This window comes from Chiroxiphia lanceolata, chromosome 12 (genome assembly GCF_009829145.1).
Source record: "Chiroxiphia lanceolata isolate bChiLan1 chromosome 12, bChiLan1.pri, whole genome shotgun sequence".
Classification (NCBI taxonomy): Eukaryota; Metazoa; Chordata; class Aves; order Passeriformes; family Pipridae; genus Chiroxiphia; species Chiroxiphia lanceolata.
The window spans coordinates 7,903,493-7,923,124 of record NC_045648.1 but is presented as its reverse complement, the minus strand read 5'-3'; the positions used below and the strand labels follow the sequence as shown (position 1 = coordinate 7,923,124).

At 50.1% G+C, this 19,632-nt stretch overlaps 1 protein-coding gene across 5 annotated transcripts; it reads left to right on the top strand.

Moving 5' to 3' along the window:
• Positions 1-2,729: 2,729 nt before the first annotated feature.
• DET1 (DET1 partner of COP1 E3 ubiquitin ligase) lies at positions 2,730-16,516 on the top strand. Of its 5 annotated transcripts, none has more exons than XM_032700003.1 (5): positions 2,730-2,749; positions 3,364-4,495; positions 7,541-7,731; positions 9,368-9,559; positions 13,278-16,175. In XM_032700003.1, exons 2-5 carry the CDS (start codon positions 3,413-3,415, stop codon positions 13,465-13,467), a joined length of 1,656 nt encoding a protein of 551 aa, XP_032555894.1. In that variant the 5' UTR covers positions 2,730-2,749; positions 3,364-3,412; the 3' UTR covers positions 13,468-16,175. The 5 variants fall into 5 exon arrangements, with proteins under 5 accessions (XP_032555894.1, XP_032555893.1, XP_032555895.1 ...); XM_032700002.1 differs by lacking the exon at positions 2,730-2,749 and adding an exon at positions 2,781-3,143; XM_032700004.1 differs by lacking the exons at positions 2,730-2,749; positions 13,278-16,175 and adding an exon at positions 16,211-16,516 and having other exon boundaries at positions 2,781-4,495.
• Positions 16,517-19,632: the final 3,116 nt, after the last annotated feature.

Here is a 19,632-nt window from a genome sequence, read left to right as displayed (position 1 = left end):
GGGCTGGTGAAAGCATGGAGGATCCCTCTCCTCAGCACAACATGCTGCTAAAGGGATTTCCACCAAAACCAGCCCAGTGAGACCCAAAGCCATGGACCCACAGCTGCTCTGTGAAGCTGAAGGACCCCAGCAGCCCCCTGGACCAGCCCCCAGTAACCTCCATACCCATTCCCAGTAACCTCTATACCAATCCCCAGAAACCTCCACACCAGCCTGCAGTAACCTCCATAGGAGTTCCCAGTGACACCCATACCAGCCCCCAGTAACCCTGTACCAGCACTGTGGGCTCTAGACAGGGGCTTGCCCTGTTCCTCTGGCCTGGGGATGTGCAGAGGGATACCACACCTCCCTGCTGTCCCCCAGCAGACAAGGGTGGGGACAGCCACGTGTCCCCCAGTGCTGGGCCCCTAAGGGATGGCATGAAATGCTGTGGGAGGTGGGAAATATCGCAGGAGTCCTGAACCCCCAACATTCACCTGGGGCTGGGAGGGGGAGGAAATCTGGCACGGTGACCCCCCACCTCCTGCCATCCCCTAGGCCAAAATAAGCCAGGGCTAACTTTGCCCCCAGCCTTGTGCCAGGAATGAGATCTATTGCATGTGATGAAAACACCTGCTGACGGCTGAAACTGCTCCAGTGAGGGTCCTCTGACCTCTCCAGGCACCGGGGAGGGGGCTGAAACTGTGGGACAGTTACTGTGATGAAGTTATTAGCTCTGGAAGCACTAATTGCTGCTGTATTAACGACCCTTTTGTCCAGTGAGCTGCCTCTCGGTGTGTGTGTGCCGGGTGCCTGTTTTCATGCCAGTTGCTGTGTGGTTGGATGTTCTTTGGTATTAATTTGATCCTATTAAGGTGGATCTCAATTAATTAGGCAGGAGCCAGAGAGACAAAGAGGGACACCGGAGCCATCAATTTTAGTCTTGTCATCACGCCTTCTGACACCAGGAGGCGGCGGGGAGAGCGGGAAGGGACAGAGGATATGGCTGCCGGGCATGGAACCAGTGGAAGATTGGAATGGGGCAGGCAGCTGGGGTGGCAGTGGGGTCATGCAGAGGGTCACCTAGGGTGTGCCAGGCTCGGGAGTGCCAGGTATCCCGCTCTCCCCCATCCCTGAGAGAAGGCAGTTGGAGCCACCCAGGTCCCAACCCCTTGGGTGGTGGGGTCCTACTCTGCCCCACTGCTGTCTGGGCCCTAAAGCATCACATAAAATAGACAAAGGATCCCTGAGAATTCAATGGCGAGAGCTTTGGCACAGCAGGAGCATCCCCCAACCATGCTGGTGCGACGCTGACTGGGTGTCACTGTCACCCAGCTCTCCAGCACCCCGGTTGGAGCCCAGTGTCCCCCACTCCCAGCTCCCACGCCCGCCAGTGGAGTGGCTCCAAGAGCCGGTGTGTCGGCTCAGCCTCGGCAAGAGGCTGGCAAATGGATCTCAAGGGCCCCCCTGACAATCCTCCTTCCTTCCCTTTGAAGGAGAAGTGCCCCTCGGAGCTTCCCTCGATGCTAATGCACGGGGCAGGAGGGGGTGCTGGTAAAAGCCAAGGCGAGCAAAAGGCTTTCAAGCCCCTTGGAAAGGCCAAGGAGGTGCCCGGGGGTGACCCCAATCTCTGCGGCCGGTGCTGGGGTTGAAGGGTTGGGGTGCACCCCAATGTGCTGGTGGCAGGAGTGATGTCCCCTGTGGTGTCCCCATGGGGGGACTCGGGATACAGGAGGTGCAAGGAGTAATGGGGCCATGCCAGACCCCTCCTGGGGATGGAGGTGCTCCAGGCATGGAGGGGCTCCAGGGGTGTTTGGGTGCAGGGATGGGGGTGCAGGATGGCGCAGGGGGCTTGGGGGTGGTTGGATGGGGATGCAGAGGGTGCTGGGATGAGGTAGCTGGAGTGCAAGAGGGGTTCAGGGGGTGCTGAGATAGGGTGCAGGGGCTGGTCGGTTGTACGATGGGTGCTGTGGGTACAGGGTGGGTCCAGTATGGGTGCACGAGGTGAAGGATGAGTCCAGGGTGGGTGCAGAGTGGATGTAGAATGGGTGTAGGGTGGGTGCAGGGGGTACAGGATGGGTCTAGCAGGTTCTGGATGGGTATTGGGTGTCTAGAATAGGTACAGGGAGGAGGCAGGGGGTACTGGAGGGGTGCAGAGGCTGCAGGATGGGTGCTGGATGGGTGCAGGATGGATACAGAGTGTTTCCAGGATGGAACCAGGATGGGTGCTGGGCGAGTTCAAGGTGGTTCCAGGATGGGTGTTGTGGGTGCAGGATGACTGTAGTTAGGTGCAGGATGAGTGCAGGGTGGGTTCAGGATGGGTGCTGGGTGAGTTCTGGGTGGGTGCAGGGGATGCAGGATGAGTGCAAGGGGTGCAGGATGGTCCAGGATGGGTCCAGGGTGGGTCCAGGATGGATGCTGTGGGTGGAGGGTGGATCCAGGATGGTTCCAGAATGGGTGCTGTGGGTTCTGTGGGTGCAGGATGGTTCCAGGATGGTTCCGGGATGGTTCCGGGATGGTTCCGGGATGGTTCCGGGATGGTTCCAGGATGGTTCCAGGATGATTGCTGTGCGTTCTGGGGGTGCCCGGAGCAGCGCTTCCTCCCGCCGCCAGGGGGCGCTCTCAGCCGCGCGCAGCCGATCTGGCCCGGCCGCTCCCCCTCGCTGTCCCGCGGCCGGAAGCGGAAGTGACCGCACCGCCCTCTGCCGCTGTGCGGTGGCGGAAAGATGGCGGCGGCCATGGCGTAAGGGGACCCGGCGCGGCCCCGGCGGTGAGCGCGGCCGCAGCCTCCCCCGGGCCCTCAGCCGGGTCCCCCGTGTCCCCTCAACCCCCAGCCTAGCAGGAGAACTGCTGGGAGCCTCGCGCCGTTCAGCGGGCGGACCCGCGGCAGTCCCCGGGCTTCCCCTGGAGCTCAGTCCCTGCACGGCCCCGGAGGACCGGGGCTCCCCGCTCCCCCCTCGGCAGGCGGGCCCGGGCGCATTGCGGTGACTCCTTCTGTGCTCCCTCGCCCCCAGTTTCTCGTGCTTGCCATTTATCAGGTTTGCGGATTATCCCTGGCTCCCTGGGCTCCCTCCATTCTCTTGGTGTCCACCTGTGCCTGCCCCTCTTCCTGATTCCCTCCCGGTGCCCCGCTGTGTGTCTCTTTTCAGCAGACAGACCTGCAGGTACCACCACTCCTCAGTGCACTTGGGGCACCTCTGGGCTCCCCTTGATTTCCTGGTGCCTCTCGCTGAGATCTCTCTCCCAGTTTCTCCCCCTGCTCCCAGTGCTCTCCTGTGTTATCTCCCCACTCCCAAAGTCCAGCCTGCCCCTTTTAGCCACCCCCCTGGGGTGCTGTGGGTCCATGTGAGCAGGTCCCCTGAATTCCACTCCGTGTGGTCCCAGAGCTCGCGTGCTGTTCCCCAGAGGGAGAGGATGAGGTAGAACCCTGACCATGGACCATGAGGCCCCCACAATCCGGCCCCGGCGCATCCAGAACCAGAACGTCATCCATCGCCTGGAGCGCCGCCGGATCAGCTCCGGCAAGGCTGGCACCCACTGGCACCAGGTCCGTGTCTTCCACCAGAATGTCTTCCCCAACTTCACCGTGGTCAACGTGGAGAAGCCGCCCTGCTTCCTGCGCAAGTTCTCCCCCGATGGCCGCTACTTCATCGCCTTCTCCTCTGACCAGACCTCCCTGGAGATCTACGAGTACCAGGGCTGCCAGGCGGCTGAGGACCTGCTGCAGGGCTACGAGGGGGAGATCCTGGCCAACGGCAACGACCAGCGGTCCGTCAACATCCGCGGGCGGCTCTTCGAGCGCTTCTTCGTGCTGCTGCACATCACCAACGTGGCTTCCAACGGGGAGCACCTGAACCGTGAGTGCAGCCTGTTCACGGACGACTGCCGGTACGTGATCGTGGGCTCGGCCGCCTACCTGCCCGAGGAGCCGCACCCGCCCTTCTTCGAGGTGTATCGCAACAGCGAGTCCGTGACCCCCAACCCGCGCTCCCCGCTCGAGGATTACTCCCTGCACATCATCGACCTCCACACGGGCCGGCTGTGCGACACGCGCACCTTCAAGTGCGACAAGGTCATCCTGTCCCACAACCAGGGGCTGTACCTCTACAAGAACATCCTGGCCATCCTCTCCGTGCAGCAGCAGACCATCCACGTCTTCCAGGTGACGCCCGAGGGGACGTTCATCGACGTGCGGACCATCGGCCGCTTCTGCTACGAGGATGATCTCCTGACCCTGTCTGCGGTGTATCCCGAGGTGCAGCGGGACTCACAGACAGGGATGGCCAACCCCTACAAAGAGCCCTTCATAAACTCCCTGAAGCACAGGCTGCTGGTGTACCTGTGGAGGAGGGCTGAGCAGGACGGAAGCGCTATAGCAAAGAGAAGGTTCTTCCAGTACTTTGACCAGCTGAGGCAGCTCCGCATGTGGAAGATGCAGCTCCTGGATGAGAACCATCTCTTTATCAAATACACCAGTGAGGACGTGGTCACGCTGCGGGTGACGGATCCTTCCCAGGTATAGAATCACAGAATGGTTTGGGTTGGGAGGGGCCTTAAAGATCATCTAATTCCAACTCCCCTGCCATGGGCAGGGAAACCTTCCACTAGACTAGGTTACTCTGTCCTCAGGCTGCTCATTGCTTTGGGGCAAGTGCTCAAGCAGTACAATGCTTGTTAGCTGAGCCTGTGAATGTTGTTTAGGATCCCCAGGACTTTGTTCTTACGAGAACATTTGATGCCTCTAATATTAAATAACTTTTGTGTCTTTTGTTTGCATAATTTCATCTCTTCCTTCTCAGCTGAAAAATGAGAGAGAAAAGATCTAACATGGTTAGTGAGTTCCCTTTCTCCAGGGTTTGTTCCCCATACTCACAGATGCTGTAGAACCCTCTTTCCCTTCCAGATACCCAGCTGAATTTATTTTTAGCTGATATTTCATAAAATCCACTTAAAGTGTAGAGGTAGTCTCTCTCTTTTCTCATGTATCTTCAAGCGCATTTTTCAGATATAATAGTCTTCATTTTTTCCCCGGTAGAATTACCTTTTCTGTTCTGCCTGCATACTTACTCTTTCAAGCTTCAGTGAGAGACAGTATTTATGATCTCTCCAAATTGGAGTAGCAGCTCTTAGATCTGGCTAATGTGCCAATTGCTTCTCCTTTCAGTTTAGTACTAAAGAAGTGGAATTACAGCAAATGTAGCTCAGTCAGTGCTGTGTCTCTCCAGACGTTTCACCACCCCACAGGTTGATCATCTCTTTTCACTGCTGTTTAAGTGGTGGCCACATTTGGAGCTCTGTGAAACGGAGAGATTTTTTTTAAGCCAGTTTTTATTCCTTTAACAAGCTTGGTTTTTATTCTGTTAAAAGTATTTAGCAAGAATTTGTAATAAATCTCCAGTACAGCATGTAGGTCTGATTGTTCCCCAGATGTTTGTTTTCCTCTCATACCCTTCTCTTCCACGAGGACTTAGATCATAGAAGAAATAGACAGTAGCTCTTAGCTTGTTGCCTCAGTCTGATTCTTCCTGGAAGATGACTCTCATTTGTTTTATTTTTCTCTTCTTTGGTGTTTGTTTGGGGAAGTTGCTTTGGTAGGAAATAGGAAAGGCTTAATCTAGTCCACTTTGCTCATTGGTGTAAAACTGAACATCTGTTTCAGAGACATTAAAGCTCTGTGGAAGTGGCCTGCAGCGTTCTGCTCGTTGCTGGTGTCTGGAATGAGCTCCTGACCCTGATGTAGACGTTTGTGGCAGGCTCAGCTCAGCGCTCCGCTGTGGTTACTGGGGCTTTTGTGCCTGGTTTGCTGCAGGGAGCTCTCAACTCTCCTCACCCGGGGGTTACTTAAAGATGCAGGCTGTGGTTGGTTTAGCCTCAGGTGCTGGCTTTTATGCTGAAGGAAAAGCGTCTCATTTCTCAGTTCTTCAGGAGATAATACCAGATGTGGAGCAGACTCCGCAGACCTTCCTGAGCGTAGGCGTTGTGTTAGGGCTTCCTGAAGAAAACTTGGCTCTCAAAATACCTACAGCTCTGATTTTTCTTTCATCTATCAGACAAGGAACATAAAGTTTCATCCAATTTCAGGCTCCTCTCTACTCTCTGGCTTCTCTGCCAAGAAGGTTGAGGAGTCACTGTTTATACTTGTGGGTTGCGTGTTTTTTGTCTGGGTCTGCACTGAATCCTTTGAGATGTGCTGTGCATATGTAGCTTGGGGGTTGTTGTTGCTATTCCAGGCTTCTGTTGATAGACTTGACAGCTTTACTGCGTGATTTCTGTGACACTCAGCTGCTGCCTCTCATGCTGTGATGATGTTTTGCTGGTGTTACAGGTGCTGCTAAAAAGCAGGGAGGGTAGTTTCTCTGCTCAGGGACATCCTGTAGATGTGTCTGTATGTTAACCTGGCCAAGGAACTTTTTTATTTAAGGTAGGAGGGTACTCCCTACAGTCTCCAGTGATTTAAATAGTGTTTCCTTCTGCTGTCTCCTCTTATTTTCTCTCTGCTCCAACCCTTTATTTCAGAAGGGCTTCCCTTTCCTTAGGCAGCAGTCTAGTGAGTAACCTCATCTAGCACGCTTCATTTTGACATGTGGGGGCTGGATTGTATTATCACAGTTTATTTTGGGGCTGTAAAACAAACAAACCTTGTGATATTTGGGGGTGGGTGGGGTGGGCAGAGTGCCTGCCGTCATCCCTGAGCATTGTTTTTGGGAGCAGGAGGTGAAGCATTTAGAAGTTACCTCTTGACAGAAGATTAATCAGGCACGTGCATATACCACGGGAATTTGTTACCTCTGAAGTGGGGGCAGGTTCTTATTTGGGGTGCCAATGTGTCTAATGAAAGCTACTTTTAATGACCAAGAATTAAATCTGCCCTTTCCCAATGGAATGGGAACGTCATCTCCCTTTGATGTAGCTGTGCTGACACAATGTCACCTTTTTCCCAACTTCGTGTCAGGAAACATTGCCATTGCCAAATCCACAGTGCAATACAAGGGCCTTCTTGCACAAGAACGTCAGCACTAAAAAGAAGTCATTAATGTCTTTCAGATTTTCATTTCTATGCTGGTAGAGTACCTGGAGGGCACAACTTTTTGTGGGCAGTGATATAGCGCATAGTACACTAAAAAGGCTCATCTCTCTGTGATGCAAATATTAAGAAGGGGAAGGATATAATGTCTCTACGGAGAAGAAAAAATAATTTATGGTCAGCTAGCACTGGATCTAAAATCATTTTGTCAGCAGGAATGAAAATTAAATTTGGCACTTGAGAAAGTGTTTTGGATTTGGTGGAGGGGACAGAGAGGAAGAGAAAACAGAACTGTTGCATCAGTTGGAGTTAAAAAATGGGAAGCCCAAAAAGTTTTCTTCATATAAAATCACAGTTAAGAGGTGGATAATTCGGTACATGTTGAATAGGAGAATATGGATTAGCATAAGGATGTGGGATTCTCCTGCTCTGTGGAGAAGTTTGGATAGGGTCCGTGGTGTGATGTGGGGAGAAGGAAGGGAGAGCTTCCCCCGCCGTGCTGTCCTGGGTAACCGCTGCCTCTGCCTCTCTCCCCAGCCCTCGTTCTTCGTCGTGTACAACATGGTGACCACGGAGGTTATCGCCGTGTTCGAGAACACGTCCGACGAGCTGCTGGAGCTGTTTGAGAACTTCTGTGACCTCTTCAGGAATGCCACCCTGCACAGTGAGGCTGTCCAGTTCCCCTGCTCAGCTTCCAGCAACAACTTTGCCAGGCAGATCCAGCGCCGGTGAGCCATTTGGAGCATGCTTTATACCGTATAGACACACGCTCACCCCCGTCCGCTGAAGGCCAGTATCAAATAACAAATAACTGTAGTCCTTTAGTCCCCTTTGCAGGGTGATGTAAGGGGCAGGCTCGTACATGGTTCACCTTGCAGCCTCATGCATTTGGTTTTCTATTCCACAGCATCTGCCTTGTTACAGGATTGCCACAAAGCAGTGGGAATCTGATGCTTAGAAGAAGGAAGAGGAATTTTGGGGGAAAGATGTTCCCATCTCTTCTTGAGTTATACCTCTTCTAAAGTGTTACTGCCCAGTAGCCTTGGTCCCTGAAGATATGATTTGTCAAGATGCTGGCGTCATCTAGTTGGACGTATTTTGCCAAGTGATGTTCTCTGAATTTAGTGTGTATCAAACTCTGTTCTGTAGCATTTTCCTCAACATCAGTGACAAGCTTGTGGTTCTCATCAGAGTGTGCTAGGAGAAAGGAAACTCATCTGCTTAGACCTATTGTGAAAGCTGAGCAAAGTACCAAAATAACCTGCCTTTCTGGAATGTGCTTTAACAGTCAAACATGATTTTAATGAGGCAGAGTGCGTTATTTCTTTTGGAATATATTTTTATGTGACTCAGGGTGTTTTGTTCTTCCAGTGACTTGTTTCACATCATCCAAAGTACTTGGCATTCACTTATGGGCATTAAGCTTCTGTTGATTTTAGGTTGATGTCACAGAAGTGTGACGAAGTTGACTATGTCTGTAACTTTCTAGAGCTGCCTGTCAGGAAATCTGTAATGCTTAATGGAAGAGAGAATGAGAGGACTCACCAGAGACTCTTGAAGAACAACTCCTGCCTTGTGTTAAAGTAGAGAGGCAAATCTTTTCATTCTCTTGGCTATAAGGGCATGTAGCAGGAGTGTTGTAACTTCCACAGCAAAGTATCATCGAGAATAATCCAGAGTGAGCTGGCTTTTGGCTGAGCATTTCTGGTTAAATGGAAGTGTTTTACCATCCTTGATGTCTGACATCCCTGTAGCTGATCTGACTGTTCTTGCACATGGAAAACTTAAAATTTTGTTTGGAAAGAGAAATCCAGCCTGTGTTAATGTCTCCCCCAGGAAGAACTTTCAGCTCACTGTAATTTCTGAAGAGCTTTGTGCTTCTTGTCAAGGTTCTTCCTCATCTAAGGTTTCTCCCTTAAAACACAGTGGCTGGAGAGAGGGGGATTCTCAAGTCAATGTTAATAGCTCAGCCGTTACTGTGAAACCCTCTGGCTTTTGCTTATACTGTTTCCCGGCTTCATGGTAAAACTTGGATTGACTGATAAGCTGCTAATCCATCTCTCCCTGTTTCTGATCCTGTTCATTTCCTGTACTGCAGAGCAGCTGGGGCCAGACCTGGCTAGGCACAGCCTTCTTCTTCTGTCAGTTTGGACTTTGAGGGCAGAAACAGTAATGAGGAGGGAGGATAAAAAGGTCACCAGAACTGGCTGATGCTTGAATCACTGTGATACATCTTTGGAAGTGAGCTGGTTTGGTTCTTCGCTGCTGTTTTCTTTCGCTAATTGTTTCCCTCCTTAGTTTATTTAAGCTGTGCTGTTCACCTGTGGCCTTTGTGAACAAAAGGTGTCTCTCGGTTTGCTGCAGGTTCAAGGACACGATCGTGAACGCCAAGTACGGGGGGCACACGGAGGCCGTGCGGCGGCTGCTGGGGCAGCTCCCGATCAGCGCCCAGTCCTACAGCGGCAGCCCCTACCTCGACCTCTCCCTGTTCAGCTACGATGACAAGTGGGTGTCAGTCATGGAGCGGCCCAAGACCTGTGGTGATCACCCCATAAGGTATGGGACAGGCCAAGAAGCTGAATGTGAGGGGAGCAGGGCAAGAGTCATCCTAAATCGCCTCTGCCACATGGCATCACATGCGAAGAAGAGGGAGTAGATCAAGGCCTTTTGCTTAGGAAATCCTTTCACCAGAGGGTTTATTTCAGCAGTCCCACAAAGCTTGGCCTCTCTCCTTTGCAGTAAGTCATGTGTATGGGAGGCTTCTTCAGGTTTTCTCACTGTGCTGCACTGGGGAAGGTTCGAGTAGTGAAGCCTGACCTTTCCCATATGAATGGTCTTGTTCCTCCTCCTCTTCTTGCAGTGCTGCTGTTGTGTTTGGGCTGCAGAGTGATACAGTTCTGGATGCCTGCTTTCCTATGCAGGAAGGATCCTTTTTGAACACGTGGGTTTAGCTGGCAAGGATTATCTGGTTTGTCCTGTGAATAAAATAGTGGCTGGGTTAGGTGTTACTCAGAATGCTTGTGGTATTGATTTAGCTGTTTTCAGACTTCCCTTGTTTACAGTTCTCACCCTGAAAGCTGCACTTCTCCACATATACCCCTTCTCTCTGTGCTCTGTAGGAAATTTCTGTCTGTAGTAGGAGCTTTAGCCAGATCCGAGGGCCATTCAGTGCCTCTCCTGTCTGAGTCTTTGATGTTGGCAGTCTGAGCTTGGGAATAAGGAGGTTTGCAATGCTTCTTGCAGAAACACCAGGACTGTTTATTTCTTTTTGTTGGTTGCAGCCATGGCTGCAAGCAATAGTGGTTAAAAATCCAACATCTCTGCCCTGAAAGGCTCAAAGAGGCTGAGTTCTCCAGGCAGAATAGTCTTTCCATTCTCAGTACTGCAGAAGCAAACCTATGCTCTGAAAACAAAGAGAGCCTTCAGTGCCTGAGTGCTTTGTTTAGTGACTGCACACATGTTAGGGGCTCAGGCAGCCTAGGGAGATCATTCTGGCCAGCTTCCCAACTTTGTTTTCATCAATTCATTCTCAAAAAGTGTTTTCATATCTCCCCTGGCCCTGACTCAGGTGGCAGGGAACTTCTGATTATTCCTGCGCTCTCAATTCCCAAATTATGTATATTTAATTGATTTTTCTGCCTGTATGATTTGGTTTGATCTCCAGCTTCCGTGCTATCTGCAGAGAAAGCCTGCCCTTTTCCCCCTTGTCATGCTTGACGTTGGGAAAACTTGCAGGGTGGCAGTTGTCTGCCAGCGCCAACCTGCGCCCGGCTCCTGCGGACAAAAGGGAGCAGAACCGCAGTCATTTGCTGCGGTGGAGTCTTTGTAGTAAACAAAGCCAAGTGCCACCTTCCCTCCCTCCCCTGAGCAAACCGGCATTTCAGAGCCAGAGCTTTTAAAGCTCAAAGCTGTGCAGAGTCAATTAGGACTTGAATAGAGCCTCGGAGCAGTGGGGCTCCTGGTTTTTGGAAAGCAAGCAGAAGATGAGGCGCTAACCTTAACCATTCAATAGCTCAAACAGTGCTGCTGTGGTTCTCACATGCAAAACAAAGGGATTAATAAAATAATGCCAGCTGCCTGTTGTGGGTAGAGGGCTTGGAAATGAGGGACCACAGGATTTGTAATGTAAGTCCTGTAATTGTCTGGAATGGAAAACCCTTCAGCAGTTAAGGGTGTTATAATCTGTGTGCAGTTTCCTGGCACAATGTGTGAGCTAGGAAGGCCTCCAGACCTTTTCCACATCCATTCAGCACTTCTGTGCACTGTGTCCTTTTAACCCTTAGTGCCTTTCTGCATCCCGGAAGGTTCAGCTCTCAACTCTGCCTACTTGAGAGACCAGTGGTTGTTTGCGCTCAGGCTGGAAGGACTTTAGGTTCCCCATCACCACCGTCTTCCAGTCTCTTTTCAGGAGGCTTGAAGAGATATTCAATGGGTGAAATGATGGCACTTGTGAGGAAGAGGCTCTAACACACTCTACCTATAGCAGGGGGTCTCTAAAATCCATCTAGATGGCTAATAAGGAGCCATTTAACAGAAGAATTGGTCTGCAGATAAATCTTCCATTTTCCTACAGTTTGAAAAGGCTGGTCTTGCTGTTTCTGTTGACATACAATTTTATATTGCAGTGCCTAATTTATCCCCAGAGTGAGAGCCCATGGAAATGGCCTCTGATTGCAGAGCACTTTTAAAAATACATTTAAAAATACCAAACTGAGCACATCTTTTAGATTACAGGGAGCTTCATCTTGAGTAGTAAATTGTTGTGAATTGGGAGAGAGAGGAACAGATGGGGGACTGTGATTTATTTAAAGAATGACCCTTTGCATACCCAGCCTTGTGTAGGAGGGAAAGGGCTTTTTGAAAAGCCAAATACCAAGATTGTGATTCTCTTGCTGGGTTCTTGTGTGCAATTTTCAGGCAGGGCTGGCTGGCAGTTTGATTCAGAGGAAGGGAGACGAGAGTGGCCCTCCAGGAAGAACATGAGGTTCTCAATAGGCTGTGTTGTTAAAATGTGGAGTATGTCTGCTCCTGAAACAGCGTATCTGTCATCAGCCATTCTTCCAGACTGAGAGCTGAGTGCATTGTGTTGCTGGCGGGGGGCAGATGTGCTCCAAGATTAAAAGCATTCTTTGAGTTAAAACCAGAGGAAAATGCAAAATACCCACATATACTAAGTGTTGGTGGAAAAGGAAGCAGCTGTGGGGCAAAATGGCAATTCTGTGCTCAAAATTGGAAGAGCTCTAATGAAAATAGTCTACCGAACTGAGACAACTTCAGGGTGAGGATTTGAGTTAGAGTCCAGCTAATTTGTGAAGGTACCACATCCAGAAACCTTCAAAATCTTGGGGAGTGTGGGACTGTCGCAGACAGTCCCATGTTCCTACAGCAGCAGAGGACTGTGGTGTTACCTGGGCTTATGTCAGTTACACACTGTGTACAGAGAAGGTTCAAGAAGCAAAGAGCTTCCCCAGACGCCCCTCTCTTCAGCACTGTTTGCCTTGTCCCCTTGGCAGTGTTGGAGCTGTGTTCCAGAACTCACCTGTCTGGAGACACACATGAGCTTGACCCATAGGCAGGTGTGTGACAGCAGAAGGTTTACTTTGACCTCTGCCCTTGCTCTGATTGTGGAATCCAATCCACCAGGTTCTTCCTGGGCAGGTTCTTCCTGCCCAGCCTATCTCATTAATTCTTTTTTGATGGAAATCTCAAAGGAACTGCAAAGCCTTGCTTGAGCTGTACAGTACAACTTGGCACCCTTGAGCAGGATTGGATCAAGTTTCTTCAGCTGAACAGGGAGGTAGCAAGGCACAAGAACAGCAGCGTAAAGCCTTCCCTGGCAGCACCAGGAGAGGGAAGGGGTAGCCTTACACTCTCAGTGAAGGCCATTTCTAAGAGAAGTAAGCTCAGTTCTATAATACGATAAATCTACCTTAGGGATCAAGGGGAGCAGCTTGCATTAAGAGAGGATGAAGAGCCAGCACAGGTGGGATCTGAACCAAACTTACTCTCCCTTGTGAAATCAGCTTTGTCCACCAAAATGACAGGCAGAGTTCTTTCACTTCTAATACTAAAATGAAGTGAAGCTTTTCTACGCAGTAGAAAACAACTGCCCCAGGAGGGACTTTTCTGCATAGCCAAGAGCCCGACACCCAGCTGAGGACCTCCTGCCCCTGAGGGAGTACCAGAGATGGAACAAGGCGCTCTGTGTGTGAAGAGCCCAGATGGCAAAGTCAATAGTCGGGAACAGCCATAATTGACTTTCTCTTCCTTTCAGATTTTACGCTCGTGATTCTGGCCTCCTGAAGTTTGAGATCCAGGCGGGACTCCTGGGGCGGCCCATCAATCACACCGTGCGGCGCCTGGTCGCGTTCACCTTCCACCCCTTCGAGCCCTTTGCCATCTCGGTGCAGCGCACCAACGCCGAGTACGTGGTGAACTTCCACATGAGGCACAGCTGCACGTAGGGGCCTCATCAGCTGCTCTCCTTGGGTCTGGGCCTCTGCCGCAGACGCTCCAAAGCCAGACACTCACACCTTCTGGGAAAGCAAACCATCGCTCGTGTCGAGAAACCTGACCAGGGAGCTCCTGCCAGTGGCATCTCACGGGGCACTCAGCTGAGGAAAGCTGATCTGCTCCAGTTAAGGGTGTGGATGTTTCTCCTGATCCTGATTGTACTGTGGGGGTCCCACTGCATTAAGCGCTGCTGTCCTTCCCTATCCCTGTGGATGAACAAAGTGTAGCTGAGGTTTCCTTTCCTGGTTTGCCAGAGGCATGTCCATTTTCTATCCTGCTGTAAGACTTGGGGTGGCAGAGACAGGGCTTTGCATTGCACCTCTGGAACACTCCCTTCTGCACTGCTGCTCTCTTACCTTATTGGACAAACAGCCATAGGGGGAATGGATGGGAGCCCTGGGGAAGGCTTGGATGCAGCTACCCCTGTTTGTATCTTCAGTATTGCTAGGGAAATGAGATCCTGCTGTCAATCCACACATTCTACTCTTGTGATTTTGATATGCAAGAGGTCAGGACAAAAGGTGTGAGAAATCACTACAACTGAGAGACATGAGGTGTGTTCCTGACTCTTATGCAAGTCACTTAATCTTTGTGCCTTAGTATCTGTAAAAACTCCTAGATGTGAGGTGGTGTGTTAATACCAGCAAGCCAGGGCAGCTGGTTGTGTCTCTAATGCACAAGGAGGTGGCTGCAGAAGGAAGATGGGTGGCTGGCAAGGGTGTAGGGGAGCAACAGTAGCTCCTTGGTCACGTTAGAAGGACTTTTCTGCAGCATGGGGTGAATCCTCATGGCCATCTGCAGTTCTGCTGCTGGGAGGAGAGGAGATCCAGCTGCTGGCACCCCCATGTATGTTGGAGTATGAGCGTGGAAAATTAGTAGCATTTGGGTTTGCCCAGGAAGGAGGGAGGAGACCTGAATTAATGTTCACTGCTGCGGGTTTGCAGTTAGGAGATGAGCTTGTTGACCTAGGTTGTTTACCTCTCCCTGTTTGATACACCGTTCTCTGTGAGAACCCGAGTTGCTGTTCCTAGGCTTCAGAGCACAGCTGCCTGCTGTGTCGGGGCTGGCTGGACCATGGCCGTTTTTATGCTGCTGATAAATTAAGCTCCTGGGTGTGATTCCCTGCCACCGTGGGCTGGTGAGGATGCTGGCCTGCCCTTCCCTCTTAAAAATGGAGTTTTTGGTTGTAGGCTAGCATTTGGGGGTTTTTGCACACGGGCTATGTGCTGCCAGGCAGCACAACCATCTCAACATCACGAGGTGCTCTGTTGGAAGCTGGAGCCTGTTGTTGTCCCATTCCTATGGGAGGTACAGGGGAGGCATTAGAAAATTGGTGCTAATACACAGGAAACCCTTTAAAGGACCCTGTGGGTGTCTTGTTTGGACCAAAATGAGCTGTGGATGATGTGTTGTGGCTACATGCCTGTGAAGAGGAGTGTTGGAGTCATGCATTCATTTTGCTGGTAATGAACAGGAGAACTCTATGGGTGTTGGTACCTGCTTATGGCATGAATAGTGGACCTTGAAATCGAGGGTTCCCTGGGGTCCTTGAATCAGCCTTTACTCTCCGCCTCATGGTACTCCTCTGCTCTCCTGGGCTTGCTAAACATATTTCTAGGGAAGACATTCCATTTCACCACTCTTTACCTGGTGTTTGCACTGTTGGTGTCTCAGGTCTGTCAGGAGTGATGGTGGGTCAGAACACTGCTAACAGGTGTCAGGCCGTGTGTGCTTTAGCTGCAGGTTCCTCTCCATCTAATAACACTATTTGTCAAGGTTTTAGATTTTTATCCTGTGATCTCTTCTTCAAACATTCAATTAAAGCTCCAAGTGGAGAATCGTTTGCACACTGTAGATCATGGATTTACCTCCTTCTGCACCATCTCACAGCTGTTCACACTTCAGTATGAGACTTTTTTTTTTTTCTTTTCCAAAGCTTTCAGCAGCTCCATCTGAGACTGGGTTTACTCCTTGGTGTCACAGCCTCAGGAGGTCTGTCCTTACTAAAATAGCTCCATTTAGACTTTTTTTTTCAGTGGCAAAAAATATAAACTACAGCATTTCTATAGTCGAGGCTTTTGCTAAATTCAGGCTGCCCTGTGTGAAGCAGAGAGTGTGGCACAAATTGTTGGACTTTGGGCTCAGAGACCAGAGATCTGTTCTTAGCTCTGCTATTAAATTGTTCTGTGACTGGGGGCAAATCTCTTCCTGTTCCAGCTGGTGTTTTCTTCTCCGTAAATGAGGCCAAAAACATATTTTCAGCTTTTGTAAAACACTTTGAAATTCATGGATAAAAAGTGCTGGATAAGTGCTAAGTATTTTCTTATTATGTTTGCAGACAAACTGATCATTCTGGGTACTAATTGCCTTGGAGTAGTGTAGCAGATCCTCTGGTCTTGGCTGCTGCATTTTATATCTACGACAGAGTTAATTTTATTACAGAATTGTATGGAAAGAAAAGTCTCTCATGCTTGAAATTTTGATTCTTTTGTTTAAGAAACAAAAAGTGTGTGTGTGTGTGTGTGTGTGTGTGTGTGTGTGTGTGGTGGGGAGGGTGGGAGGAAAGGGGAGATATTTTCTACCTGATATTTTTCTTAGGTTAGGGTAAAGATTTGTTAGCAACACAAGACAAAAATGGAATAAAAATAATTTGCTTGAAGACTCTGATTTATTGTCTTTGTCTTCCAAAAACCTGAATGGTGCAAATGGGAATTCCTTTGCTAAGAAGAGGTGGCAGAGGTGTGTCTTGGACTATGCAGGCATATCACATGGGAGTTTGCTGCCTCTTCCTGGAATTTGGAGTACAAGTGTGCTCAAGAATGTTCCCACCTGAGGCTTTTCTGTAGTTCCTGCAGATTTTTCAAATTCTTGTCTACATGAACTAATGCTGGGAGAGGAATTCTTGGCCTTCAGTTGTGTTTTCCCCTTTGTATATTATTACTATCCCAACTTGTATTCAGAGACTCTTCCTTTATTCCATTTATAGCATATGTCTAACCTTTTGGTCATTTTCTGCTGATGATCCACGATCAAGAGATGAAAGCTTGTGGTTTAACCCCAGCTGGAAACTCAGCCCCACACAGCCACTCACTCAATCCCTCACCAGCAGGACTGGGGAGAGAATTGGAACTGTAAAAGAGAAAATTCGTGGGTTGAGATAAAGACAGGTTAATGGGTGGTTAAAAGCCACGTGCAAACAAAGCAAAACATGGAATTAATTCCCACTCCCCATGGGCAGGTGGGTGTTCAGCCATCTCCAGGAAAGCGGGGCTCCATCATGTGTGAGTGCCCCAGCCAAAACCAGGAGAAAGCTGAACACACCTCTTTGCCAGAGGAGCTGTTGCCTGTCCACTGCTTTTGGGTTGGGCAAAGGCACTGGGATTTTCCATGTGCTGCTCCCTGCCTGTGCAGAACATTGTGGCTGAGAACACACAATTGGGACCTTCCCAAAGTCTGGGTTCCCCTTGTAATCCACTGCTGCTCTGTAACAACCTGGCAGCATCCCTGTTTGTGTTAGTCCCTCTAAGCATGGATGTGATTTTCCTTTGAACCTTTCCTCCACTTTTCCATGTGCAGTTCTCAGATGCTTTCCTGAGCACACCAGAAAGCTCTTGAGCCCGTGGCTTTTCAGACAGGCACTAAAGTGACAAGGAGATGCTTGAGTTGGAACCCATGTTTGACTGGCAGCAAAATCCCATCTTTTGTTACTTCTTGTGCTGCCTTTGCTTTTTTAAAAAAAAAGAAAGCAGTAAAAGCAGGACACTTACATTATTTCTTATATAAGTGGCATTAGACAGCAAGCCACAGAAATCCCACTAGAGTCAAACCTATGGATCCATTAATGGTGTGCCCCTACTAAAGACTCCTTTCAATTAACCTTCCAGTGCTCATGGCTGGCCCTGATTTAGCTCCCTGTGTGTACTGACAGGACATTCCTTTTGCTCAGGTACTGCATCTGTTATGCTCTTCTCTTGATCCTTTTGACCCAGCTAGAAGAATCAGATTTCTGATGCTTTAAGAAGTCTCTTTGTCTTTCTTGTTTATGTTCTCTGTCTTGCTGCTTTTCTGCCAGCTTTTCCTGTGGGGTCTCTCAGGGCTGTGGGCAGAGAGGTGGTAAAGGGATGGCAGTGGAACATGTGGCCCTCTGACAGCTTTTTTCCTTGAATCTTTATCAGATAGCTGAATGATGCAGAGCAAATTGTTGGTCCTGTGCACAAGCAACAGGACAGGATTTTGTGGGTTTGCTTTTGCCTTGCTATCCAAGTTCCAGAGTGCAGGTCATTGTTGTGGCTGAATCCCTGTGCTTCCCTATCTCGTCACATGGCTGCAAAGAGCTTTTCTGGCCAAATACTCCTCAGAAGGAGAGAATGGTGAAATGGCTTTTAATTTATTTTTTTTTTAACGTGCTCCAGGGCTGTGGGGGCTGTAGGCTGAGCTATGCAGTCAGTCACTGTAGCAGTCCCAGCCTGGTGCTGGCTGCTCATCCGGCAACCCTGGCCCCTGCTAGAGCTGGCCAAGGTCTGATTTGCTTGTGTTTCTCTTTGGGAAGAGCTGTACTTACTGTGTAAGGAAATGAGTTCTCAGAAAAATACAGATATGGAAAAAACCTTGAATGGAATGTTTTTTTTTTTTTTCTTTTTTTTTTTTTCCTGAGGTTTTGACATAAAAATACTGCACCAGTTTTAAACCAGCAGTCTGGAAATTGGTAATTCATGGGCGACTGCCGTGGCCCTGCACGTAAGGAGAACTGGAAAGGGGCACAGTGCCCCTTGTCCCGGCTGCTCAGGGCTGTGCTGCAGTTTCTGGGTAACACATGGGCCCTCTCTTGGATAATCAGGAGGGGAGGACATTGTACAAGCACAAGGCTTTGCTGCATTTGTGCTGAGGTAATTTTTTACTGTGTCTCTTGTTTATTTTCTCCCGAAAGCTGCACCTTTTCCTAGGGCACCTTCTAGCTGTTGAAGTTTGCTAGTGGGGTGATTGCTGCCCTCGATGAGGATGCCAAGTGCACCCGCAAGTTTGAGGGCAGTTTTAGAGGAATGTGGCAGGGAGATGGCTTGGTGTCCAGGGCCCTTGGCTGGCCAGAGGTAGAAGGACCACAGGGAGAGGTGCCTGCCAGGGGTGATTTTCTAGAAGAGGAACAGCACAACATTTGGCTGTTGAGGAAGAAAAACTGCAACAAGGCAGCGGAAAGTCATGGATAACACTACAAAGTCCCCAGCATTTTCTGCATTCTACTTTGTCCAGGTATGAACTGGAGCCTTTGGAGGAGTTTATTTTCTGTGGATGACAGAACTAGTTTGAGTTCAGTCTTTTTAAAGCCAGGAACACTTTACTTCTACTCTCCATGGCTGCCCTTCTCTTTCTTTCTCCCCAGCAGCTTTGCAACACACTAAACATGGGCCAGAGCAGCCCTGGCTTTGCCCAGAGGACTCCCTGAGCCCCTGTTTTTGGCAGTTCACATTCCCCTCTGAAAGCTGCTCTTGCACATGTTCATCCTTCCCTCTGCCAGTGCCCTTCCTCTATCCAGGTGTGTTGCAACAGCATCTGGCAGGCAGACAGAGGCATATGACAGAAAGTTGTGTGGCTCAGCACACTGTCTTCATTCTAGTGCCTGATGAACTGGGCAGCACCTTCTGGTTATCTTGGATAGGGCTGGTGAGGATGCACTGGCAGTGCTGACATCCAGCCCTGTGCCTGAGCCCTGCCAGAGGACAGCCTGGGGGTGCTGGCGCTGAGGGTTGTGGTGGGACTAGCTGCTTGAGAGGCTTGGAGGGGTGAGAGCCAGGCAGGTGGCAGGAAAGCCCTGCCAGGGCAGTCTTGGCCGCTGTTCGATGTGATTTTAGGTGTTGTTAAGAGCAGTGGGCAGCACTGCATCCCTCTGAGTGCCTGCTTGCTGCCGCTGTGCTGGTCATTTGATAGCTTCTCGCTGCTCCTCAAAGGCATAAAATGGAGCAATGCCGGATTAGATGTACCCACTGCCCTTGGTGAGCTCCGGGGAGATACGATCCTCGCTCTCCCGCCTCCGACCTGCTGGCGCCCAGTGCCGTCACCACGGCAACGGGGAGAAACAGCCATCCGCATGGAAACGGCCTTGCTGTGCCCAGCAACCGACG